The sequence below is a fragment of the Tauraco erythrolophus genome, chromosome 10 (genome assembly GCF_009769465.1).
Source record: "Tauraco erythrolophus isolate bTauEry1 chromosome 10, bTauEry1.pri, whole genome shotgun sequence".
In the NCBI taxonomy this organism is placed as follows: domain Eukaryota; kingdom Metazoa; phylum Chordata; class Aves; order Musophagiformes; family Musophagidae; genus Tauraco; species Tauraco erythrolophus.
Window position 1 is genome coordinate 4,734,429 of NC_141474.1, and position 26,514 is coordinate 4,760,942.

Consider the following 26,514-nt stretch of genomic DNA (forward strand, 5'->3'; position numbering starts at 1 on the left):
TGGAGGAGCCTGGGGAGGGGACATGGTGCTCACTCAGGCATCAAGGGCCTGTTTCAGCCAGGAAGAGCTCTGGGCAACCTCCTCCAAAACCCATCGTGGCAGCTCAGCACTGCCTGGGCACCAAAACCACTCGTGTCCCTGAGGTCACCCCACATGACCACAGACACAGATCAAAAGGGAGGGAATACGAGCAATTCAGAGCCAAGGTCAGTCCACCGCCTGCTTCGGACCGCAAGAGACAGCGAGTTCAACACACAGAAATGCTCTCAACTCAAGCCAAAGCCCAGGAAAAGGAGGAAAGCCAAGTCTGACCTTGGCACGGCCCAACACACATAGGTGTGTTTGCATGCATTCCATCCAACAGCTTCCACACCCAAGCTCTTTTCTGTCACCTTCTCCAGCAGGCTTGAAGGTACAACCACCTCCTTGAACTTTCTTCCCTCCAGCAATGCCTGGGGCCCTTCTTTAGCAACATGCTCCAACCACGATCCCTCTCCTCAGCTGCAACAACCTCCATTCCTCAAAGGTGGATTATTTTTCCAAGACCTTCTGCCTTTTTGCCTGTGGCATCAGCTACTGAGGGAAAAAGAGAATCTCATCCCTTTCCCACCCTGCATAGCACGAACGGACTAGGCAAAACTCCAGACTAGGGCTGGTGGGATGGACACAGATGACGGGCTGACAACGGTCTGCTGCCTTCCACCTTGCCCCATGTTTATGGTCCTTCAAGGGAGATGGCTGGACCCCAAACAGATACACAGCATCCAGCAAAACAGGAACCCCGCTGTGAGACTCTAAGCTCTATCGCCAAACAAATCCATGAGATTTGCCAGAAAGGCCACCTTCTTGGTGACCAACATCTACAAGGGATAAGCCTGTTGGTGGGTGTGCCTGTCTGCACAGCCAACCCAGCTCCCGAGCCTACCTGGGCCCCAGCTCATCTTCACAGCGCCAGGTGAACTCCCCAAAGCTCTCGTAGTGCTGGTTGTAGTGGTAAAGGACTCGGTGCAGGCTAGGGGAGCCCAGGTCCAGCAGAGTGTTGTAGGCTGTTTGTTGCTCCTTGCCGCTGGTGTAGCCGTTGAAGAGGTTGTAGATCTTGTCCGCTATTTCTGGGCAGAAGAACAGGGGGTATTCAGTGGGGTGCAAGGAAAGGCATGAACAAAGCCCACCAGGCTAAAGCTCAGCTCTAAGGAAACCAAGATCAGAGCCAAGATTGGTCCCGAGTTAGGATTTACGCCATATCAAGACAAGGTCCCAAAAGAGGAACAACAGAGTAGATTCCCCGGACTCGGTCCAGGTTAGGTTCCCGTAGTTTGGTCCAATCAGGAAAAGAAACAGGTGGTGTCACCAGGTACTGTTAGTGAAATGCCATTTATTTACGAGAAGGCACACAACTGGGGTTTCTGGAGCACAGCCACCACTTACACCACCAGTTGCTTTCTGGGCAGGACCAGCAGGTCTTCTTGGCTATTTCGGTATGTCTTGAACGCCTGCTCCTCCGCCCATCCTCCCACCCCTCCACCAGCACAGAGTGCCTCTGTGCTTGGAGAGGATGTATGTCTCCTGCTGCCCTCCGCACCAAGAATCAACACCACATGGCAGCACCTGGGCCACCATGGGTGAAGGAGACATTACAGTCAGGATACAAGATGTGTACGGGGACATGCTGGAAGGGGAGACTCCCTGTTGCTGGTCGCAAGCATCACTGCCCAGCAGCTCCCTCCATCTCACCTTGAGCTTTCACATCATCTACCACAGGGCAGGGGGTCTTGACCGTCACATCACTGGACCTGGAGCGTCTTCCTGTGTTATCGACTCCCCAGAGCGTGAACCTGGCCGAGAAGGAAAAAGGTGAAGCTCTGGACTCCCAAGATGTCATGGAAGCACAGGCAGCACCAGGACGGAGCACCACGGTTAGGGGGAGGGCCCTGCCATGGGCATGGCATGGGGAAGACGACTCACATGTAGGTGGTGTCGGGCTCCAGGCAGCGAACGATGAGGGAGATAGTGGAGGAGAGCCTGTCGGGCACTTGGGCTGGCATGGCGCAGGGTGACTTGGCGCCAGAGATGATGTCGTCCACGAAGCTCAGCACCGTCTCTAGGGAGAGAGGGGAGGACGCACCGCGGGTGATGACACAGGTGCTCCTGCTGAGGTCCGTGCCCACCGCTGCACTGTCTGGTGCGGAGGGGGACCAAGGCTTGTGCATGAGCTTGGTGTGAAGATGGATCCATTGCTTTTCCAGCAAGGCTCATCACCATGGCATGGAGCTGCCACTTCTGAAGCACGGTGGGCAGGAGAGGGACTGCCTTCTCTCCTGCAGGACACTGGATATATCGCAGCACTCCCCTTGCAAAGAGGAGGACAGAGGCTCTCCTCCAACATCTCCATCCCCCCCTCCCCAGAGAGAACCAGTGAAGTCCCCACTCACCTGTCTCCACCTTGGAGTGGTCCATCCTGTCGGTGACCTTCTCTTGACGGAGGAGGTAGTCAACGATCTGCACCCCGATGGGGGGCTCCGAGTGCCCCCACTCCAGCACCACCAGCGTGCTGCTGGGCTCGTGAACGGTGGAGAGCCGCAGGCTGAGAGGCAATACCAGCCGGTCAGCATGTTGGGAGGGCACGGTCTGCTGGCCGGCCCCACCACCCACCTGTGCTCACCTGCACCCATGTCCATCACCACCTTGCTGCTCCTCTGTGCCTTGAAAAGGCAGCAAACCCACCAAGCTGAGGCACCAGCATAAGAGGTGCTGAGGGCAACCTCTCCAGTCAGTCCTCATGGCTGGTGCAAAAGGCACCTGAGTGTGTTGGCTGGTGCCACTCACTCTGCTGTGCAGACCACAGGCCAGTGCACCAGAAACGAGTTGGTTTCTGCAGGGTGGTACGTAGGGACTGTTTTCGTATCACTATCTCACAGCAAAAGGGCTTCAAAGCCATTAACCCATGGGAGAGAGCAGCCTCAGGACAGAAGTGACTCCCCCTTTCCAACCCCTCCAGGCCCTGGCCATGCTGGTCCAAAGGGCTCCTTCCCTGGGATTGCTCTACCAGGATGGATCCCCAAACCAGCTCCCCAGTCCTCAGCTGAATCTACAAAAGACACTGCATCTCTGCACCCTCTGCCTGATTTCCAGGTCCCCCATCTGCTTGCAAACCTGTCCCATAAAGCCACCCCAGCTCCACCACCTCCTGCCACCACTCCGTTGGCCATCACCGCCTCCTCCCAGACCCATTGCACCACGAGGTCAGGCTGGGCACGCATGGAGACCTACATGGGGTGTGGCAGAGGCGCGCAGGTGGGCAGCCCGTCAGCCCCGAAGGCACTCGAGTCGCAGCGGCACCAGTCCTCAATGACGTCCCCGCTGCCCGAGCACCACAGCGAGCTCATGGTGGCCTCCTGCAAGAGCTAGGAGAGAGGAGAAGGAGGTGAGCAACAGGCAGGCGAGCTCCCATCCCACCACCACTCAAATCAGTGTTCATCCATCATCCGGTGGGTTCAGAACAGTCCATCCACCCTGGAGAGCAGGGCTGATCAACAAGCAAAGGCTACCACGGCTTGACATGATGCTACCAGGGCAAGCTTCCTGGAAAGACCACCCCGTTGCTGTCCTGCCATCCCCCTATGCCCACCCCACCACCCCCAGCCAGTGGCTCCTCACCCGCTGGGTCTGGTTGTTGGTGACCAGCTCGTAGATGGGGGCCGCTTTGGTGACCTCCAGCAGGATGGGCTCGGCCGGCATGTCGGGACCAGAGGCGACGTGGCAAAGCGGGCAGGAGGACGGGCAGCGCCCGCGGCTCTGGCACTCCATCCGCACGCCGGCCGCCATGCGCTTGGTGCCCGACTCGGAGAGGCTGGCAATGTACTCGGGGAAGGTGAGCACCTTGGGGTCCCGCTCCCGCTCCTCCGACTCATCGGAAGGGGAATTGCCTGGGGAAAGGGCAAAAGAGGGGCACCAGGGTGGGCTCCGAGCCATTGGTAAGGGGATGCGAGGGGGCTATAGCCCTGCTTTCCACCCGGGAGAGACAGTGCTGCCCAGAGACCCTCCTGTATCCTTAGGAGCTCCTCGTTTGCTCACTAGTCTTAAGAGGAGGAATCAGGACTGGAAGTCCACCCTGGCCTCTACCATCACAGGTCCTTTGGTCTCCCTGTGCTTCAGTTTGCCCAGCCCTTCGCCTGGCTCTGGGACAGCACACCCTTGCAGCAGGTCCCCACGAGAGAGAGCCTCCTTCATGTGGCTGGAGACTCCTGAAAGACCTGCCTGGGCACCATCACCCCACGGTGACACCCCACCAAATCCCCCTGCCAAACCTCTCCACTGGAAAAGCCCTCCTGGTCCAACAGCTGATTCCTTTGCTCCACTCCCTCGCTTCCCAAGAACCTCCATCAAAGCTGATGTGACAGAGCACATTGGAGACCAGAGAGGATAACCGTCAGACCAGAATGCACAGCAATGATGCCGAGTTGGTGCCCCCCACCAAAAGTCTGCAGCCAGCAACACTGAAGACCTCAGAATGAGCAGGAAAGACTTGCCAGCACCTCGTGATGCCCAGAAAGCTCCTGAGATGGCTACAAAGCCACCAAGCCCCTCTCCAGGCCCTCCACCCTTCCTGCACTTGGTCCCCACGCAGAGGAAGGGAGATGGGGTGCAATTCACTTTCGGGAGCCGGCTCAAGCCTGACTCCTCCTGCCTCTTCGCAATGTCATGGGGCATGATAGAGGTGGGCAAAGCTGCAGCTGGGCAAGGAGATACAGTCTCTGCCCAAGGGCTTAGTTTACAAAACACCAGCACAAAGCAGAAGAAAATGGGGAGATGGAGGCAGATATATCCACCGGGACCGCAGACCCCAGCCGGACTGTGATGAGACTGAAGGCTCGATCCCCCTCTGCCCTGTGCACATGGGGGAATATCTGCAGGTCCTGTCCTGCCAACATTCAGGTGACCCTACAACCCACCAGGCTCATGAAAACAATTTGCAGCAGGAAAGCATCGCCACGGTTAACGCTGTTCCCAGCTCCATACGAAGGTGCCAGATGTAGGGTGCCACCGTGGCCCCACCACAAGGGACAGCGAGCCAGACCCTGCCCTCCATGGGCTTCTCTCCAGCGCTGCCATAGCAGGAAATATTTTGACACAAGGGGAAAAAGTCCTGGCACAGGAGTCAAGAAGATCTGCCTATCACTGCTGTGCCCTGCCAGGCAGGGAAACTGTGCTTTTCACCCAAAATCCCTGCTGAAGGATGTCCCTGGCTCTATGCTGAAGAAAGAGGAGCCCAGAGGGACCATTAATGGTTGTCAGTGGGGTTGGAGGAAGCCGAAGGATGCCCAGGGTGGATTCAGGTGGTGGCTTGGGACGGGCTGGCTGCTGCGGGGAGCTGCTGGAGAGCGTGTCCATGGCTCAAGAGGAAGATATATTTTTTCGAGGGTGGTGAAGCACTGGAACAGGTTGCCCAGAGAAGTTGTGACTGCCCCATCCCTGGAAGTGTTCAAGGCCAGGTTGGATGAGGCTTTGAGCAACCTGGTCTAGGAGAAGGTGTCCCTGCCCATGGCAGGGGGGTTGGAACTAGATGATCTTTGAGGTCCCTTCCAACCCAAACCATTCTGTGATTCCATGATTTTCCTATCGCAAGGGTTTGCTGAGAAATGGGCCAGCCCATTCTCAAGCCTCCTGCAAAGAAATCGAGGTTGGTAAACAAAATGTGGGGTACGAGAGCATTGCTCCGGCTCCCCCAGCAAGCTGGAGATGGATGACTTTGGGCTGGCTGGGGAATTGCAGCTTAGCAGGGAAAGCAGAGCAGCCAGGGAATGATTTGTCTCTTGCGATTCCTCAATCGATATCCAGCTCCTGACGTTTGCAAACAAAAAGCAAAGGGAGGGAAAGTGGCAGGTGCCAGAGCGAAACTGAAATGTGATATTGTGGGTGGAAAAGAGACTGCCAGACCTGAAAAGCCTCCAAGCAGGAAAATCAAAGAGGAGGAAATTGCAGGAGAGGAAAAAAAAAAAAAAAGGCAAAGTACTTGCAATCAAAAGATGCTACATCTGGAGACAGCCCACAGCAAAACAGCAACGGGTCTGTACTCTGGCAGGTGGGCTTGGGAAGAAGTCCAGGCTCCAGGAGGTCTGAGCCTGCAGGATCCAGAGTCAGGCTGAGAAAGAAGCTTTTCCCACCCCGGAACCCTGCAGAGAAAACAAACATCTCCACGGCCGGGGCACAGCAGGACCAGCACCGTAGGCTGGTGCCAACGCTGAGAATGACAAAGCTTCGTGACGGAAATGTCGTGGTGGTCTTGGTGCCCATGAGCTCCAAGCTCACGCCGCCTGCACCCGGGAGCTTCGGGTCATGTAAAAAGGTCACCTAAAAAGCAGCAGCTCCATGACCGGGCTCAGGAACTGGCTCTCACTGGCTACCCAAGCCCATCCACAAAAACCCTTCCTGGCAGGAGCTGCCGCAGAGAGGGCTCCGAAGGGGACGGATGCGGTGGTGCCAGGTGCCTTCTGCACCACGGTGAACCTCCCGGTTGGTTGCCGGGCTTCAGACATTCCAAGCTGCCAGCCTGGGAGAAGAAAGCACGGCAGAGGGAGAAAAGTCTGGCCACAGGATGCAGGCAGAAGAGAGCAGATACGGCAGAGACAAAAGGAAGGAAGGAACAGGATTAAAGACAAGTAAAAGCTCAGGCTGGAATCAGGCAGGACGGTTTGGGGGGATTAGTGCGTCCATCTTTCATCTCCCTAGGGATGTGGGTATTTATCTTCCTTTCTGGCCCAGACTAACGCCTGCTGCAGTCCACAAGAGTCCTTCGGTTGGCTTCCAAGGATGTGAGAGCGGGATGTCAATTAGAGGATGAGATGGGATGGAGCCCCGACACGGGCTGAGCACCTTCCCTGCTACATGGAAAGCAAACCCAGCTTCCCACTCCCATGGGGTGGCTTTGGGATGCTTCATGGGGACCAGCGGGGCTCCTACCTTTGCTGATGTCCTCGTACTCCAGCCAGAGCTGCCGCTGGACCTGCCTGTTGGGATACCAGATGGAGCAGGACTCCTCAAAGCCGTACACTGCCTCTTGGATGTAGTGGTTGCCAAACTGGTCCAGCAGCGCCACGAAATCTCCACGGGAGGTGGCCCCATCCAGAGAGTGGAGTGCGTTGCTGAAGGCTGGGGAGGAGATGGGAGAAGATGCTCAAATCCCAGGAGACTCCGAGCCCTGGCCATCCCTCCGACACGCAACCAACCTCTGAGCCCATCACCTGCCAGGAGAAGGCTGTGTGTCCTCTCACCACCCCCTTTTCCCTTCTTCCCTCCCAGCCCCACGCACTTACACTGGGAGATGGTCAGTTGGTTGAGCCGGACGTGGTACATGACGGATTGCACCTTCCAGTGCTGCAGGAGGGGGTACCCGGACACCTCGCTGAAGTTCACCATCCCTGCCAGAGAAAGGACACAGGGGCTCAGCATCACTGCCCCGGGACACCTTGCCAGGGGCAATGCAGCCAGCGGAGCGGGAAGAAGCCGGCGGAAAGGACCGTGCACACACGATGTTCCCCTGGGGAGGCGGTGAGACATCCGGAGCTGAGGGTCAGCTGCTCCCTGGAATTAAAATCGCAGCTTTGAAAGAAACTTGTGGGCTCGTTTCATCCTACCGTCCGGGGCTCTGCGTCGGAAGATAATGAGCCTCCTCCCGCATCCCCTCCTGCTTCCTCCCCGGTGCCCAGCTCTCAAGACGTGCCCAGGTGGGATAATTATTTCACTAATGAGAGCTGCACTTTTTAATGAGCTGTTTGCAGGCCTGGGAACGGTCACCGTCACGCCACGTGTGCCCGGGTGCGGCCAACTGAGAGGCTCTGGGGTCCCCTTTGGCCAGGACCAAGCCGAGCGGGACACACGTGTACGGGGGAGACCACATGCCTGCTGAGGCCCCCACTCCCTTGGGACATTACGGAAATGCTGGAGTTGAGCAAGACCTGGAGTTTTCTCCCTCTTCAGGCAAAGATAGCCCATTCTCCAGCCGTTTAATTGTGCGTTCCAGGAGCCAGAAATTCATGGAGACCAGGACTGGTGGTCACCTCGTCCTGCCCAAGGCATGAGCTAAGGCACATAGTGGCTCAGCTTCCATAAGCAGAGGGACAGAGAGCCCACCGAGCCTGGACAAAGCCCCAGAAAGTCAACTGAAGGGTGCTCGTGGCTCCGATTTTGGTGACCAGGGCATCCCGTGGTGGGACATGGCGGGATGTCAGGCCACAGCCACCTCCTCCCCTGGACAGCCAACACGGCATGGCTACACTTGGCAGCCAAGCAGCAAACTCTGCTGCGGAACCGTTCCACATCGGGAGCTCAGGAGTACAACAATGGGCATTCCCCACTCCGTAACAAGAAACGAAGGTGGAGGATGAGGAGAAGATCCTTTGGCTCCCAGGGCTTCTCCCTTTGGTGCCAGCTGCTACCAACAGCTTCAAAGCTTCGCTCTTCCCCGCAAAATGTTTATGCAAGACCAGCCCTTCCTCACTTAGCAGCGATGCCTCTTGTGTGCTCACAGCAACATCCTTCCCCACAAGCAGAGAAGATTCCACTTCTTTGCCTTAATCAGCCACGAAGAGCCGGCAGAGCACCAGGAAATGAACAGGAGTGTTAATCAGCTTCTGCCTCGCCAGCAGAATTGCCAGCGGAGTCCCGGTCCCACCAACCCCGCCGTGATACTGAGACCGCGGTGGCAGCGCCTTCCTTACCTCCAGCCAACCATGCCACAGGCAGCAGAGCCCCATCAGAAGGCATGTGTCCTCCAGCACCTCCAGGCAGGGCTGACCCACCAATGAAGCTCTCTTGGGGTAGCTCAGCCCTGCCAGGACCTGCCTGTGCACACATCTACATTGGTTACCCCTGTGAGGGTAACCAGCACCCATGGGACACTGAGTGCAGCCCATGGGTGCTCCCCCAAAACCCTCCTGGAAGCTCTGCCAAACGAAGCGAATGCACAAGGTCTCAGAGGAGACCACCCTGCCGGCACCTTCCAAAACACTCCACTATTCACATCCTCCACGTAGTAGCTGCTCTTGGCCATCTCAGCCAACAGCAACAAGCACCAGGGAGACAAAGGCTGTTTGGGGTGCTGGCCACTTGGTGGGAGAAAGGCAAATCACAGAATCATAGAATGGTTTGGGTTGGAAGGGACCTCAAAGATCATCTCATTCCAACCCCCCTGCCATGGGCAGGGACACCTTCCACTACACCAGGTTGCTCAAAGCCTCATCCAACCTGGCCTTGAACATCTCCAGGGATGGGGCATCCACATTCTTGAAGGTTGTCTAGGAATCTATGATAGCCCTGTCACTCATGGCCCACCATGCTCTGGCAGGACAAACCCAAACATTTTGGTTGGGTTGCGGCAGGTTTTGAATGCTTCCTTACACCGGCAAAGGAGTTCTGATGTGGAAATCAAATCAAAGGGATTGGGAAAAGCTTTTTGCCTCGAAGAAAAAAAAATAAACATCCTTTTTGCAAATACCTCAAATATCCAATGGATGCTTGAGGTTTTATGCCAAGCGATTAATTTCAGCTTCTCCCTCTCCTTCATTTTTAATGCCTTCCTCTTACCGCTGCTGCTGCTGCAGGGGAGCACGGGATGCTAAAGCCAGGCTAGATACATCCCATGGTAGATACACCTCCCGGGAGGGTTAGATGCCAAAGCCGAGCACACCGGCAGCTGCCACACTGGGAGAGCCACCGATCCGGCCGGGCTCACTCACCTGTGAGGAACTCAGGGTCTGGTGTGGGGTCGGAGAGCTCCTCTTGGCATTGGTTCTCCAGGGGCACGGTGGCCACCACCAGCCCATCTGGCAGCTGCTGCTCCAGGCCCCGGGCAAAGTTGTTCTGCCTGGAATTTAATTGAAGAGAGGAAGGCAGGGCTGGAGGATGGGGGATCATCCCCACCAGCTGGTGACCCATCCCAAAAAGCCAGCCAGCACCAAGCCTTTCCTTTGGGCATGGGTTACAAAGATGTCTACTCTCAGTGGAGAGCTTCAGATGCGCCCTCCCCACCAGCCCCTCCATCTCCTCCAAAGCTTGGCCAGATGTGGATGGACCAGGCATTCTGCTAAGGTCCAGCCCCAGGCTGCTTCCCACACCTTCTTCTTGGAGAGGATGGTGAGGTCTGACCCTGCTGGGGTCACCTCCCTGTGTCCCCAACTCACCGGAATGTCCCTTTGAGAACCTGCCCTGCAGCCACCTCCTTGGAGTGGTTGTTGTAGCCATAGAAGACCTCTCCGAAGAGCGTCTGGTTCATGGGCAGCTCGCGGGGCTCGCCACAGTCCCCTGCCTCTGGGCATGACTCTGAGATGAGCTGGCACGACCGCCCGTCCGTGCCCAGCTTGTAGTCCTCGATGCACCTGGGAAGCCAGCACGGTGGCCACCATCAGCTGGTGGTGACTGGGGCCACCAGACTACCCCAGCAGGGACACTGGGGACCGAGGAGACCCTCTGTCCCAGCCCTACAAGCTCAGGGTGGCAGCGGCAAGGTACAACAGCACCTCGAGGGTGTCCCCGTGGCCGGGATGGTGATGGGACCCTCACCCGCAGAACATGAGGATGTTGTAGAGGAGGGGCTCCTCGGGCAGGGGGACCATCTGCTGTAGGCACAGCTGCTCACAGCCCCCATTGAAGCCATCCGAGCAGTCCACGCCGACGTGGCGGTCGTAGCAGCCTGTGCCGTCCTTCATGGGGCTCAGTCCTGTTGGGCACTGGGAGGGGTGGGGGAAGCAAGAGATGAAGCCCCTGAAGAAGAAATCTGGCCCCTGGGGGTCACACCGAAGGAGACTGGGGGGTCTCCGGGGGTACCACACACCACGCAGCCCGTCGAGTCCAGCTTGCGGTCCGAGATGCAGCGGAAGTTCTTGCTGCAGCCGCCGTTGTCCCGGGAGCAGTCGCGGACGGGGCCGAAGGAGTCAAGGAGGACCTCCAGGCTGTCGAAGGAGGAGGAGGTCATCAGCTCTTCCCTGCAAGGAGGAGGAGGAGGAGGAGGTGGGTCACTGCTCCGATGAGACATTGCGAACATGTACACGACTGCAGGTGCCGCAGGGGTTTTTCCGGAGCTCAGGTTTTCCTCAGGCTGGCAGTGAACTGAACAGCAGCCAAGCTTTTGGAGGGATGCAGGAGCTACTGAGATGATGAGAGCTACCTCCGAAAGCTCTGCTTTGCAGGAACTAGAGGGGCAGCTTAATGGGTGTCCTCATCTCCACCCGCAAAATGTGGGGCGGGGGTCCCAGCTCTCATCAACCCCCACTTGCTTTGGGTTGGTCTTCTCCCTCCAGGGATACTCCACCAATTTATTTACTGAAACGCCTCCTAAACGCCCTCACCCCTCCATCGTGCCTACCTGACCTCCACCGCGTCCTCCATCACCGTCATGTCGGTCTTGCACTTGGCCGAGGGGTTGATGGCCAGCTCGGCCGGTGGGATGACGAAGCTCTTGCTCAGCGGCAGCCACATGCCTTCCCCCAGGGTGTAGGTGAACCTGCCAGGGCGGGTGGCAAAGGCTCACATGGAGGGAAACGCTGCCTCTACCCAAAACCAAGCCCTTGAATCTCCTCCCTGCTCCTTCCCAGAGCCTAAATCTCAATCTCATCAAATGGAGAGGAGGAACCGGCTGCTGGGCATCCAGCACCCCACATGGCAGCTGTAGGACCTCCCCAGCCATGCTCACATGTCCCCAGGAGGTGGCACAGTACAGCCGTGCTCAACCCTGCCCATATGTCCCAAGGCACATTTCTGAGCCCTAAAATGTCCTGACCGGGTTGCCTTCACCACTTACCGAAAAATCTTGTCGGACGGCTGCTCGCCCAGCACCAAGTCAAAGCCGCGCTGGAAGATGGTGTATGGCCAAGGTCTGCAAGAGAAACCCAGCAGCATCACACCGGCATCACGCCCCCACTACATCCCCACGTGCGGAGGGGTCCTGGGATGAAACAGCTCAAACCGAGCCAGGACAAGGTGATAAAATCTTAATTTTGGGGCTCCTACAACATCAGATCCTCACCCCAGCCCCAACCCGCCATCGGTTCGGTGGTGTATCGCATCCTTTGTTTTGGGATACAGCACACTCCAGATCTCTCCCCACATCCGTGAGCCTCATGCTTCCGCACGCTCAGGTACTGCCCGCCCAGCTCCCATTTTAGGGATTTGCGTCAAAGCCACGGAATTGCAAAAAGCAAATGAAAAACACAGCTGGACTCTCTCTCTGGAAGGCTTTTGCAAGGGAGCACGTCAGGTCCGGGGCTGTAGCTTCACCATCTGCCTGATTCCCCTTGAGTTTCGTTGTGTCAGGGGCGGGGAGCTGAGGAAGCCCCAGCCCCTCTGGGGCTTTGCGAAAGGGTCCAGAAGACAAGCTGGAAGTTTGGAGCCAAGCAGGAGGCTGGAGAGCTGATGGCCCCATCTCCTACATCTCCGCTGCCCTAGATAGCTCAGGGTGATGTGCAAGCACAATTCAGTGGCCGGTGCCCTTCGGTGGGCCAACCACGGTCACGACACCTTGGGACAGCTCCTGGATGCCAACATGTCCGTAATAAGCAGCTGGTGGGCTCAGACCGCCTGGGAGACGGAAATCAGTGCCCAAGGCCACGTTGCGTCTACCCAGGGTGGACAATTTCCAACTGCGGATAAAATTTGTGTGACGATGGCTTTGAGCCGGGGAATAGGTTTCCATGCTCCAGGAGGGGACTGTGTGGCATCTCCCCAGCCTGCCCCACTTTGCCTCTATTCGCGGTCAAAAAAAGGTTCATTAAAAGGAATGTTCAGCCTTTAGCTACATGCCGATGTGGCCGGGGCCAACCAATGCTGCTGAGCACCATTGAGTCTGCGAGGACGTGGTACCTTCTGCAGGTAAGCCCTGAGATGGTCTCCATACATGACCTCCAGCTCTACGAGAGGCACTTATCCATCCTCATCTCTGCGGAAGCTCTCCAGGAGCTCAACACCAACGTGTCCACTCACACACCCCCGATGACTCATGCCTGCTGCTGCAGAGGACGGGATGAGACCTCTTCAGAGCTCACAAGGGAAAGGAGGACTGATCAGAAGCAGCTCTGCAACTCACCAGGTTGGATTAAACGGGCCAGAAATGACAGCTCTTGGTGCCTTGCAGCTGAGAACCAGCAAACTCCCCACACTCAATCAGCAAGTTCCCACTGCCAAAGCCCTGCCAGGGCATCCCCAGGATGATCTTGAAGGCCTCTTTGTGCTTCCAGCTGGACCATCAGCTATGCTTTGCTCCAGATCTGGGCTTGAGTGGAAGGTCCCAAAATACTTGCTAAGGCCCCCAGCCCTGGCTCTGCTGGTGATGCTCTGATCACCCCAAAAGAATCTTGACCACCCTTGAACTGCAGCCCTAAGGGAACGAAGCCAGATGACTTCCAGCATCAAGAACCGTGCTCCTCCGGGTCCTCGCTCCCTGCAAAGCTCTTCCAGACCAGACGGGTGGGATGAGGAATCAAAGCCCGGTGCCCGCAGGATGCAGCCACGATGAGTTAACCCAGAGCAGCCCAGAAGCATTCCTGCAGCGCCCACAGCCCTCCTGCAGCCCCAGGACTTGCTCCCCACCACGACCACACCATGACCCGTGAAGACCCAATGCTGTCCCGACGCAAGGAGAGAGGAGCAGATGCGACATGAGCACTGAGCTGCCGACTTCTCCCATCCGTGATGCTCCTCCTCGACTTTGTTTCAGGCTTCAGCTCCCTTCCCACCCCCGCCATCCCTTCCAAGCAGCTCTTTATTAAAAATGCTAATGCCGGCACTTTCTCCCCGGGCTGCCCGTAAATCTGCGAGGAGAATGGGGAGGGAGGAGGAGGCGGATGGGTGGTTTGGTGAAAGGAGCTGAAAGAAAGAGGAGCTTTTCATCTGGCTGTCCTTCAAGCTTGCAAAGCCGAAGCACACAGCAGGGGATGGAGAGAGGCGGGGGGGGGGGGGGGGGGGGGGGGGTGTGGAAAGATAGAAAAAGGGGTGGGGGGGGGAAAAGAGAGAAAGAGGAGAGGAAAAATAAAGACTTTAAGCAGGAAAAGTGCTGTCCTTGTCACTTCAGCCTGTCCTCTGCAGGGTGGGGAGGGGATGGTGGGTGGGATGGGACAGGAGGAGCGGGTGCAAGGCCAGGATAAGTAGCAGTAGTGATAGGACAAGGGGCAGTGGATTGAAACTGAAAAAGGGGCGATTTCGATTAGATCTAAGGAAGAAATTTTTTAAAATGAGGGTGGTGAGGCACTGGAACAGGTTGCCCAGAGAAGATGTGGCTGCCCCATACCTGCAAGTGCTCAAGGCCAGGTCAGATGAGGCTTTGGGCAACCTGGTGTAGTGGAAGGTGTCCCTGCCCATGGCAGGGGGGCTGGAACTGGATGATCTTTGAGGTCCCTTCCAACTCAAACTGTTCTGTGATTCTATGATTCCATAACATTGGAGCCATGTGCTGCTGCTGTGGGTCACACAAGCCAGGTGGTGAGTCGGTCCCCAAAGAGGCCATGTTGGCTCTTAGCAAAGGTGGGGTCAGCAGAGCAGGACCTGGGGACTCTGCCAAATCCCTTTGCCTGCTTTGGGAGTGATGGGGTCTAAGGAAAAAGCCCTTGGAAAAAGTTCCTCTCCAGCTTTCTTGTACATTGAAAATGCTGTGCATAATTTGTCACAGCCAACTTTGGTACATAAGAAGAGACCAAAGACAGGTATCCCAGCCAAGTTTGAACACTGTTGCAAGAGGAAAGGCTTAAAGGCTCAAGCATGACCACAGAGAAGGCCCCAAGGGGGCATCAAGATGGAGTTGGGTCTGAAAAGTGGCCCCAAATCCCCTCGAAGAACGGAGCAGGTCCTGAGCACCTTTCGGGTTGGCACTGCTGAGACTAAAGGTGGGTCTGAAGCTGCGAAGAGGTCCAGAGGGCTGCAGGAATGGATTTGTCCTTCCTGCCCTTGGCTTCTCTCCTGCTTGTTAAAACCTATTTTTTTCCCAATTCACCTGAAAGCCGTTTTTTCTCCACTCTCCCTCTAGACGATGGAGCAACTAGGTCGGGAAGAAGCTCCAGAAGAGCAACGTGCACAGGAAGAAAGGTGGGATGCTGGAGCCCCACACCCAGGAGCACAGGAAAAGCAGAAGGGAAGGAGGCAAACACTTCTCTATCTGTGCTTACCCACTTTAACTACCCTCTCCGACGGGCAAAGTGATTTGCCCCCTTGATTTTTGCAAGGCGGTGGGTCTCGCACACTGCTGGGAGCTCTGCCCAAGGCACAGGCTGGCACCAAAGCCATGTGTGGCCGTGGGCTCTTTCCAACCCACTGTGAGACATCCCCTAAACCCAAGACATCCCAAAACGGGCAAGTCGCTGGCAGGGGGAATACCCTCACCCACAGCCCAGGGCGCATCGCTTAGTGCCTCTTGTTCGATGGGCACAGAGGAGCCGGGGACATCCCTGCCAGACACTCGTCCTCAGGTGACGAGCGGGGCAGGGAGCTGGATTTCTGCCTGCTTTTCCCACTCTGGCAGCGGCACCTCGCAGTGGTTTGGCCACCCTGACCACAACGCTCAGCACGGGGCCACCTGTGTCACGAGCATCGCCCCATCCTCAGTCTGGCTCAGGGCACCCACAGCGACGGCCGCCCTTGTCTCCCGCGGCCAGCGCTCCGCACCGCGTTTAATTGCTGAATTGCTTTTAAAATATATTTAAACAAAAAAAAAAAAGGAGGGAAAGAGACAGAGACAGAGCAGCGGTGCTCGCCCTGGTCCCAAGTTCAAAGGGGGTGCTGCCAAGCCCGGCCTTTGATGATTTTCTTATCCCGCTGTGAAGACTAATGACTTCAGAGAGGGCGTCCTGCCATGCACGGGGACGCTGATGCCATGGATCCAGCTGCGGCACAATGAGAGGAGGGGAGGGAAAAAGGGAGTTGGATGTGCTGGCGCATACGAGAGCTTTAGTTTTGGGGTTGTCTTGGCTTTCTGCGTGCTACCTCCAGCCCCATCTGCACGTCGGAGAACCATGAGTGTTAAAGGACCAGATGGAGCATCCCCAGAGGGTCACAGAGGGCTGGGAATGTTTGGGATCCTCCACCAAATCGCTACCGGAACAGCAGGAAAATTTCCCTTTGCACTTCCAGGGGTGTAAAGCTGCAGAGCTGACGGCAACTGTCCTGTTCCCTCAGGCCGTGGCAACGAAGCATCTAATATGGCTGATTTTCAACGGGGTGTCCCCACCCTGCAGCCTCCCTGCTCTGCTGGGGACCCCAGTCCCGCTTCATACCTCTTCCCAACGCCTCACACACCCAAACTGAAAGCCCTGCAAAGTGCAGGATGCCAAGGAGAGCGCCCACAAGGGGAAGAGGAGCAGCCTCGCTCCTCTCCAGGAGGCGTTTACTCTGAAACCTAACAATGGCATCTGCTACATCACCTCCGATTATTTCAGAGAATACAAATCCTCACCTCCCGCAGACCTGCCACAAAGCCCAGCCGCTCACTGACTTTGTGATTCACCGAGATGCCTCCAACTCTTCTTGCTCAAGAGGATTTTCTGCAGCCCTACCATGCTGTGCCTGATGCCCAGCAGCTTGCGTGAGGACAGACCAAGCCCGCAGGCACACTCACCCCTGGTTTGTGCCCCACTCGTTCCGGATGCAGAGATGCTTATGCACGGGGTCCTTCATGTAACCTTCATAGCAGAGACACTCACCTACAGAGAGGAGAGATGTGAGGGACACAAGGGGACACAGTTTTCCACGTGCATCCCTGCCAAACCCAGCCTGCAGCCACTCAGGGCACCTGGCATCTCCCCACCAAAGCCAAGGCTGAGCAGGCAGAGGTGAGCCCAGCTCCAGCTTAATTAAATGTTAAATTAATTACCAGTCTCAGGGTCGCACTGGTGCTCACAGGGGTCGAGGAGGCGCCGGGCGCAGAGGTCCAGGGCCCAGGGCCCGCTGGAGTTTTGCTGGGAGAAGAGGACAACCTGCGCCGGGTTCAGCCAGTCGCTGGCATCCAGCTGGCTCCCCTCCAGCAGGATGAACCGGCTCCCTGCCAGCCCAGAGGGCAGTCAGTGGTGGGGACCCACTGCTGTCCCCTACATCCCATGATGGACCTCTGCACCCCATGATGGACCCCTCCATCCCATGATGGTCACCTCCATCTCATGATGGTCCCCTCCATCCCATGATGGTCGCTTCTATCTCATGATGGCGCCCCCCATCCCGTATTGGTCACCTCCATATCATGATGGTCCCCTCCATCTTGTGATGGTCCCCTCCATCTTGTGATGGTCTTCTCCATCTCGTGATGGTCCCCTCCATCCTGTGCCCATCCCCTCCATCCCAAGATGGTACTCTTCGTCCCACAGTAGCCCCCTCTGTTCCACAATGAACCCTTCTGTCCAGTGCCCATCTTCTCTGTCATGATGGTCCCCTCCATCCCATGCCTCTCTCCTCCATCCCACAACAGCCACCTCCATCCCACATTCATCCCCTCGGTTCCACGCCTGTCCCTTCTGTCCCACACTGATGTCCTCCATCCCATGATGGTCCACTCCATCCCATACCCACCTTCTCCATCCCATACCTGTCCACTGTATCCCACGATGGCCTCCTCCATCCTGCTCCCATCCCCTTCACCTCATGACATCCATTTCTTTCCAGTGCCTGTCCCTCCATCCTATGTCCATCCCATGCCCATCCCCTCCATCCCACAACAGCCATCTCCATCCTGCCCATCCCCTCCATTCTGTCCCCTTCCATCCCTCTGTCCCACACTGGTACCCTCCATCCCACACCTGTCCCTCCATCCTGCACCCATCCCACATCCATCCTCTCCATTGTTCCCTCCTGCCCTCCATCACAGCTCGCAGAGCAGGGCGGGAGAAGAGGACAGGACTGCGGGGTGCTCACCATCAGCGATGAGGTGCTCGGGGACGTGGAGGGTGATCTTGACAACAAGGGGACAGCTCATGTGGGAGGAGCACACCAGGCTGATGACGCAGCTCGTCACGCTGATGAGGGTCAGCGTGGTCTTGTTCACAGGGCTCCGGGGGGAACCAACTGCAAAAGACGAAAGCACAGCCAAACCTGACCCCCAGGAAGACCTTGGGGAGCAGCCAGAGGATCTCGGGGTGCAGAGCCCCTGCCCAGCTCCCCGCAAATCCAATGTCAATCCGATCAAGCGGAGTCCCTCTGGGTTTTTCAGGAGCACGACGCAGCCTTTGCCACGGCAGCCCCTCCGTCCTGTCTGCTGCGGCCGGGGTGTCCCTGAGCCCCCAAACCCGGGCTGCCCCGCACCGCCACACCACCGGACACCAAGGTCTCTGCAGCGGCAGGACTTCAAAGCACAGAAGAGATATTGAGGAGGAAAAAGGTAAATGCAATAGGCTTTTCCCCCACTCACACCTTCTTGGCACTTCTCTTGGGTTAATTTTGCCACCACAACAGCCTCCTGGATGCCTTTGGAAAAGCACTGGAGAGCCCCAACTGCTCGGGCCACAGGTCTTTTGACTTTTTAACTGTCAGCTGAAGAAGCTGAGCTGAAAAAGCTGGCTGGGGGCTAAGCCATTCCCTGTGGAGATGCCCGAACCGGCCTCCCACCACCCAAGATGGGTGCTGGTGGCGAAGGACGTGGCTCTCAGCCCCACCGCTCCCAGAAAAACAAGGCACCAACCAGAGAAGGAGGGAAAATAGACAGAAATTCTCCTCCCCGGAGAAGGACACATCCCAAAGGGATGGTGCAGGGCAGTGGGGAGAGACCCCTGCCCGGGGGCCAAGCTTGTCTCCATCCTCCGTTGACACATCCACCGCGGATGCGCGCGGTGCCGGAGCGAACCTGCAGCACCGCCGTGCCGAGCAGCGGCACAGGCGCTGGCGGGGCAGCCTTTGAAGCGCGTTACTCATGAATACACACCAGAGCCCAGCAAAAGCCTGCAGCAAAAATCAGAATCTATTTCATCCTCCGCCGAGAAACTCCAGTGGAGAGCGGCGGCAGCCTGCTGTGGGAGCGGGGACCGGTGCCTGCCGGCGGCAGCCCACATCGCGCCTGCGTCTCCATCTTTTGCCGATGGAAAGTCTCCAAACCCGGCGAGGCGAGAACAAACAAAGCAAGAGGGGCCACGGCTCATCGCCCACCTCCGCGCCCGCACCCACCTCGGCTGCGCCTGCGGCTCCGTGAGGGGTCCGTGTAGAAGGTCAGCTGGGGATCGGTGTCCGCCTCCGTCCCCGAGTCCCCCTCGGGGTTGAGAAAGGCTGAGCCAGCTGCAGGGGACACCAAGGGTGGTCACGGCAGGGCCGCCACCATGCCACCCCACGCAGCCACATCCTACATCATCCCTTCACAGCCTCCTTGAAGACCAGGAGCCCTGTCTGCCAGGTGCAGCGGGGATGGCACCTTCTCCCCTTCCCACCATGCACTGCCATGGCCCCCGCCACGGCTCCCATTACAACTTTTCCTCGTGGCCATGCCGGTATCATAAAATATTTACCATGGCCAACACCTTCTGCGTCTTTGCAACCAACCAACCTACCTAACATCACTTGCGTCCTTGTAGGCATCGTTTTTTCTGCTCTCCCCCACCCAAACCCTCGTTTCCATGTTCTCACCCAACGCTGACCTTATTTCTCCACCCTGGGAGAGGGTGACCAGCTGGAACGTGGGTGGGTGGGAGGCCAGAGGACCCCATCTGCCCCGGGGGACCCCCTACCTCGTGCTTTGTTGTTGATGCGCTTGCGCTGGCTACTGGAGGTGTGGGACAGCAAGGTGGCCTGCTGGTGGTTCGAGTCCACGGGGCTGGTGGCAATGATGTTGTCCTTGTACTTGTTCATCAGGGAGAGCTTGGCATTATCACTCCCTGAGTAGGAAGAATTGAAGGCAAAATATTTCAGGGATAAAGATTTTAAAAAAAAAAAAAAAAGGAGGGAGGCAAGAAAGAGATATTTCCTTGGATCCATCTCCAGTATCTGCATGGGGTGACCAAGATGCCGTGGTCAATGGGCCAGGCTGCCCCCAATGCAGCCTTCTAAGCTCCTCAAAGCCTGAAGAACACCAGCACCTCCTCCAAGCCTAGCCAAAAGCTGAGATTTAACATTCGGCCTCTCCGGACATTTCTGCATACCCAGGTCTGCAAGGAAAACCCCTGGAGAGCTTTAGGAACCACACCTTGTTCTTCCCAAACCATGACTCAGTTGAGAAGATTCCAATTGGGTGACTCAGTTGGTAACATGGCCAACGAGCAAGTGTGTTACATGCCTCGGAGAATCCCTGCTGGAGATCAGAAGACAGCGTTGACTCTGAATCATACTGATGGCAAGTATAATTTTGTTACTAAAAACCTCAGCTGAAGATGACACTGGAAATGCTGGGATATAGCAGGGAATTTTGGGGATCACCATGGAGGAACTCAGAGGGGACACCATTCTGGTTCTCTGTCAGCCCACGGGAACCACAGCCCTTTCCCTCAAAGCTCCACCCTCCAGCCACATCCCACTCAATGGCAACCACTCTCAACCAGCTGCAAGGTCTCCCAGTAATGGAAGTGCCTTCAGGGTGCCACCAACATCTCACACGCAACGAAAACCCAGAGAAACGGGGAAAACGCTCAAGGGAAAACACAGAACGACGGAGAGAAGATGAGGTGGAAAGAAGCCAGCTCAGCCCATGCCCCCCTGTCCCATCCCCACCTGGTGTGAGGTCCATGCTGGCTTTCTCATTGCAGCCCTGCAGCGAGTCCAGGGTGCGGGTAACCTGGCTGGCGAAGTCCTCCCCGCCATTCATGCACTCGCGCTGGAGGTGGTGCCGCAAGTCAGTGATGTCGTACTCGTAGCCATCCAGGATGGGGGTCTCACGGATGCTGAGCGTCCCGCTGGAGTTGTGTCCTTGCACGCGGGCGTTGCGCAGGCTCTCCCGCCCGTGCCCCCCGATCAGCACCGAGGGGATGTAGTGGATCTCGTTGGCCGCCTCGGCACTGGCACTTTTCTGGGGCTGTGGCACCCGGCGCCGCTTGCACCACCGCCGGCGCGTGTAGAGGATCATCACCAGGCAGAGGATGGAGAGCAGCAGAGCGATCATCCCTCCCTGCGAGCACAAAGGCAAGCGGGGCTCAGCCGGTGACCAGCGCCGGCCACCCCAGGGATGCTCTGGGGTGGCCAAAGCGAAGGTCAATGGTGAGAGGAGCCCAGTCACACCCATAAGAGGGTGCTGGCACAGGCTGAAGGTTGCCTGGAGCTGGACCAGCTTTGAAGTCCCCACCAAGGCATTAAGAAAAAGCAGCATTTAAAGCAGAGCATGTCTTGTTTTGCTCTCCCAAAAAACACATCTTGGAAAGCAGAGTGCAGATTTATTCCAGGCAAACGCTCCTACGGACAACTTTTTCTGACCAGTTTCCAGCCACTTTCAGCGCCGTCACTCTCAATCGTGGGAGATTTTTCCCAGGGTATCCTGCAGAAATTGCAGCGGAGATGAAAGGAGAAGGAGGCTGGAGACGGCCAGATGGCTGAAGCGTTGTTCAGGGAACGTCTGGGTGAAGAGACTGAAAAAGCTCCTGCCCCGGTGGGGACAGACCCCGAAACTGCACCCAGCCCTGCCACCGTCCCCAGGGTCACCCTCCTGCAGAGACATCGTCACTGCGCACGGATAGAGGCGGCGAGATGAAAGCCCAAGCTGATCTTTTAAGCCCAGCCTGCTAATAACAATAATAATAATAGTAATAATAATAATAATAATAATAGTGATAGTGATAAAGAACACGCGGAGCCAACTAAGAGCTCCATCATGTCCATCCGTGGCTCCAGTGCCCCTCCTCTTTTCTATGCAATAGGTGATCTTGATAAAATAAAAGAAAAGAATAGTAATAATCTGCTCCATTAGGATAAAACATTACGGGAATTATTGAATGAGAAGCAGGAGAGGCAGCTGGAAAAGGAGCTCTAATGGCCATTACGGTTTAAGCCTCTTTCATTCCCAAGATAATGGAGCTCTACTTCCAAACTTTCTTTAAAAAAAAAAGGAAGAAAAGTCAAAGAAAGTCCAGTGATTAAGGACACAAGCAGGAAAGGGGGCGCTAGCTGGCACGCGGCATCTCTCCGGCCAGGAGCCTGCAGCCAGGAGGACGGGAAACCTCTTGCCAGGGCTGAAAACTGGCACTGGATTCCTGCCCGGCCGTGCTCCTCTTGAGTTTTTGAGTGGTAAAGTCAGGGCCCAGTTCTCTATTGCATTCCAATCCTTTTGAGTCCCTTCGATCCATAAATAAGTGAGGGTTACCCCCATCCCCACCGGAAATGGGCTCCCACGTCACAGCTCTCCATCACCCCGAGGACGTGGCCACCTGCAGACGGGGTGACAAATAGATGGAAGTAACACCAGGGCATTCCTGGCTTTCCTTTGCTGCCCTCCGGATGCACGCTATATCCCCCTGTCCTGGTTTCGGCTGGTTTTTGGCTCAAGTGAGCTCCGCCATACACCCATACTGGTAAACAAGGGAGACCAAGCTGGAGCTCGAGTCAGGTGGACGCCCCTTTGTTCAGGATCGCGGCCATCGGTTCTCAAAACCAGACCTGCTATTTAATTCCCACTGAATTCCTTCCACGCCGATAACCTGAGAGCTCAAGCTGACCCTGAGGATAAGCAGCCTGTGGCCACTCGGGATTTCAAGAGGATCTGAAGGGAGGAAGACAACCAGCACTAAGTCTCCTCCACCCTAGTTGGTCAGGGCACCATCTCGGACCCCCACGTCCTCTCCATGGGAGCACAGAAATCCCGTTCCGTCTTCATCCTCCTCCCCACCCGTCACTCGGACGACGGCTGTGAGGGGAGCCGGGTGCCAGGCGGGCATGGGAACGCTTCTGGCAGGGTGCACATGTGGCCCGGCATCACGATGGATACAGCCCCTGGCTCGCACGGCTCCTCTTGGCAACCGCACGGCAAAGAGCGGAGCTCAGCCTTGAAAACTCCGCATGATCCTGACTCCTGGCACCAAAGCCAACCTCTATTTGTCAGGGCGTAAGGATGTCGCCGGAGCGGAGCTGAGAGCGATGGAGGGAGGAGGAGGAAAAAGGGGGAGAGGGGAGGATTCGATCTGTATTTACACATTTCGGTCCGAGAGCGATGAGTTGTAGGCATCGTTTTCATCAGCTCGATAACGAGCCTCGTTTTAGGCGCTCCCATCTCCACCCTGATGCCCATGAAAAGCAAGACCAGGGTGGCAGAGTGTTCCCAGCCTCTCGGGAGCAGCTGGGAACGGATAATTAAAAAGGAAACGGTCCGAAATGGTTTTTTTGGAGACGGCTTTGCCAGCGATTTTTTTATTTTATTTATTTATTTTGCCTTGAGACTAATCAAGCACAAATGATGGAGGAGAAACCTGGCCTGGGGCTGCAATCTGGAAGAGCTATGGACGCTCTCATTAGGGTAGGCACCATTAAACAGCCTGTTCGCAGCCTCACCAACACATTGTCTCCGGCTAATTATCTTCCAGCGGCACAAAATATTGTTGGATTCTTCATATTTTTTCCAATGGAAGAAAAAAAAAAAACCACAACACCCCGATAAACCACAGATCCACCTCCAACACGCGGGTCTCTGTCTCACCCTCCTTTCTCCACCACTGAGCCCTTGTCCAGGTGTTTCCTGGTGGCACCGTGACACCTGCCGCGTGCCAGAGCAGCGGGCAACGGTCACCATCCACCGGGCAAAGGGCTCCTGGCAAAGTCAACGTAAATTAAGCCCATGTTAAAGTGGTTGAGACCTTGGAAGCCCAGCACCTCCCTGGGCATATAGGCACCCCTGGAAATGTATTTGCAAAGCGACACAAATGAAGGGAGAGGTTTAAATCAGCCTGATTTTAAAGCACCCGCATGCAACGTCGTTCAGAGAGATGCCCAGGGCATCTCAACCCGCTTCTGAAGGTGGACTCAGTTCTCCATCCCAGGGCAGCTGGAGCCAGATGGGGAAATATGTGGCTTTTCAAAATCCCCTATATTTTCTACAGGTTTCCGGACACCTAAACAGGAGCTGCCTTCCCACCACGTACCATGACAGAGATGTGGAGGATCCTCAGCTCCTCCTCTGCTGACTCGGTCTGGGGTTCATCTGTGGGGTCGAAGCCGGGCAGGTTGGGGGCTCCATCTTGGTGATGGATGTGGAAGAGCAACGTGCCGTTCTCCAGCCATTGCTGCCGCCAGCGCACCAGTGGGATGTCATCCGTGTTGCCTGAGATCTCTGCGAAAGCAAAGCTGGTCACGTGGGAAACGTGGACAAGAGGAGTGATGGGGAACATTCTTCCCAAATGATGTGACGGGACTCTTCCCAAAAAACGGGTGGAGAGACCATGGGACACACACAGCAGGCTCCCTCCACTCACCTTCCCCCAGCACCACTGCCGCCCCGACATGACCCACAGCCTGAAGGGTTAAAGCTGAGTAAAATTATATTTCTGGGTACAATCCAGATGTGGGCCCCTCCAAAACTCCAGCTGTGGTGCAGGGACAGAGCACTTGCTGATGGCATCTCACAGCCAGAGCCAGGAAGCATTGCAGTGTCCCCCCAGCCCTAATTCGGATGGGTTTCACCACGTGCTTCACGTTAAACACAGCTCCGGCCACGGGCAGCACGAGATGTAGGAAAACTTCTCAGCGGCACTAACGGGATCCTCCGGATCGCGTTGCAAATTATTGCAAAGAAAGAAAATCTCTCCCATCCCAACCTCGCAGCCCCAGCTCTGGTTGGGGCATTTGGAGGTTTTCTCAGTCTCCAACCATTTTTTTCAGCTCCCCACACAGGACTCAGCCCTCAGACCTGCAGACATACCCGCACCTTCTGCCCAAACACCCTGAATTTCCCTAAACACCTTTAACTTCAGGGTTTGGGGGCAGCAGGCCGGGTGGACAGAGGTGGGGCGAGGAGTGGCGGCAGTGGAGGACGCCCAAGCAGGAGGAGCAGCTGCGGAGGGGAACACGACGTGCTGCAGGACGCTAAATGCTGGATCAAACCAAATCCACCTGCCTGACTCCAAAATTGTGGGAATGTCCCACTGCTGGGTCTTAGCAAAAGGCAGGGTGACCCCAGCACGTCCCTAGGAGTGATGGGCACCATTCTAACCACCACCTCCACCTCAGACCAGACCACCCTGACCACCACCCCAGGTCACCGCGATCTCAGCCGTCAGCTCAAGCTGGCCATTCGCCCATTAGTTGTTTTTCCTGAAAACATGAACTTCAATCACCATTGAACCACTGAACTTCATTCAACCATTCTAGCATTCTAGGATCACATTTGTTGGAGTGACCATTCAAAACGTGATGGGCTTCCCAGCTTTTCTTCCCATCTCTGCCCCGCGGGAAGGGTCCAGCAGACCCATTTCTAGCCATGCATCTTGATGGCAACGGGAAAGAGCCCGGCTCACTTCGTGAATTGTCAGCTCTATTTCCCTTCTTCCACGCTGCCTTCGAATGAAAACCGGAATTCAATTACAGTGCCGAAAAACAACATTTTAAACTTACTGTTAATTAATTTAATTAGGCTGCCTTAAGTGAGCTAGCTACTGGGGAACCGGGATGGAGGGGGGGTAAATCTGCATCAGGAACTAGGTTCATCCTCCCAAACTGATTTGATTAATCAAAAGAAACATTAGCCGCAGCGAGCGAATTGGCAGATCGTTTCTGCTCCGCACAGGCTGTATTTCTGGAGGTGATCACCACGCTCCGAGCGTCCCAAGCACAGAGGTGCTGAGCTCCCCTTGATGCCACCGGGAAGCAAATCCAAGAGGATTTAAAGCATCTAGAAAGCCAGAAGCACTTTTGAAATTCCCTCTATCCACCGAGGCACACAGATCCTCTTTGAAAAGCCGGTCCTGGGAGCCCGGAGGGTTGGAAAAATCCCATCTCCTTCTCTCCCACCTGGTCTTTATTCATGGGCTGAATGGGGAAAACAAGCTTTCCTGTTTCCCCCAACTCCCTGCAGCTCCTCCACTTCACACAAACTAGCTGGAATGGAAGAAAATATTCTCCCCGCACCTGCCCGCTAACGTGAAATTAGTAGTAATTAAGGTGAAGGCTTTTATGTACAACAGGAACTCGGCGTACTGACATTTGGAGAAATGTAAATACCAGCATTTGCTCCATTGTAAAGAGGGAAAATAAGAGATACTAAGCGTGTGACACTGTGACATTTAGAAAGCCGGAGTTAAAGATGTTTTCCCCCTGATCTGACACATCATTGAAAAAGCGGCACTCTTCGGCTCGTTAATATTTGAGGAGGACTCTTTGATGGAAGTTATTTAAATGATTAATAGATTATAGTAAATTTAAGCCTTAAAATAGGTTGTCATAATTTCAAATTTATTTAAACAGGCTGATTTTTAAAATGAAAAATATATTTCAATAAAAAATGGATCCTTGCTTTAAAAGAGCACGGAGCCTGAGCGTGTTATCATCTCCCACCACACGTCATGACGTGACCCTGTGGCTGCATCGCACATTAAGTCCGAAGTGCTAGAAACAGAGGAAAGCACCCCAGAAATCCACTGCCACCACCCCACCAGCAGGCTATGACCC

At 56.0% G+C, this 26,514-nt stretch overlaps 1 protein-coding gene across 3 annotated transcripts in view; it reads right to left on the reverse strand.

Annotated features, from left to right (window-relative positions):
- Positions 1-26,514, reverse strand: part of ASTN1 (astrotactin 1) — a 47,081-nt gene that overhangs the window by 4,643 nt on the left and 15,924 nt on the right. The window contains exons 2-22 of one of the 3 annotated variants that reach the window (XM_086617211.1): positions 23,994-24,181; positions 20,647-21,040; positions 19,673-19,817; positions 19,117-19,238; positions 17,875-18,024; positions 16,844-17,011; positions 16,589-16,673; positions 11,792-11,866; positions 11,357-11,494; positions 10,826-10,976; positions 10,555-10,721; positions 10,176-10,370; positions 9,732-9,859; positions 7,311-7,415; positions 6,958-7,146; positions 3,655-3,923; positions 3,268-3,401; positions 2,430-2,581; positions 1,963-2,098; positions 1,732-1,832; positions 926-1,109 (exon numbers count right to left, since the gene is read on the reverse strand). In XM_086617211.1, the coding sequence (XP_086473337.1) occupies positions 926-1,109; positions 1,732-1,832; positions 1,963-2,098; positions 2,430-2,581; positions 3,268-3,401; positions 3,655-3,923; positions 6,958-7,146; positions 7,311-7,415; positions 9,732-9,859; positions 10,176-10,370; positions 10,555-10,721; positions 10,826-10,976; positions 11,357-11,494; positions 11,792-11,866; positions 16,589-16,673; positions 16,844-17,011; positions 17,875-18,024; positions 19,117-19,238; positions 19,673-19,817; positions 20,647-21,040; positions 23,994-24,181 (3,376 nt within the window). Of the gene's footprint in view, positions 1-925; positions 1,110-1,731; positions 1,833-1,962; positions 2,099-2,429; positions 2,582-3,267; positions 3,402-3,654; positions 3,924-6,957; positions 7,147-7,310; positions 7,416-9,731; positions 9,860-10,175; positions 10,371-10,554; positions 10,722-10,825; positions 10,977-11,356; positions 11,495-11,791; positions 11,867-16,588; positions 16,674-16,843; positions 17,012-17,874; positions 18,025-19,116; positions 19,239-19,670; positions 19,845-20,646; positions 21,041-23,993; positions 24,182-26,514 lie in introns of all 3 variants that reach the window. The other 2 variants (XM_086617212.1, XM_086617210.1) reach the window with 2 other exon arrangements.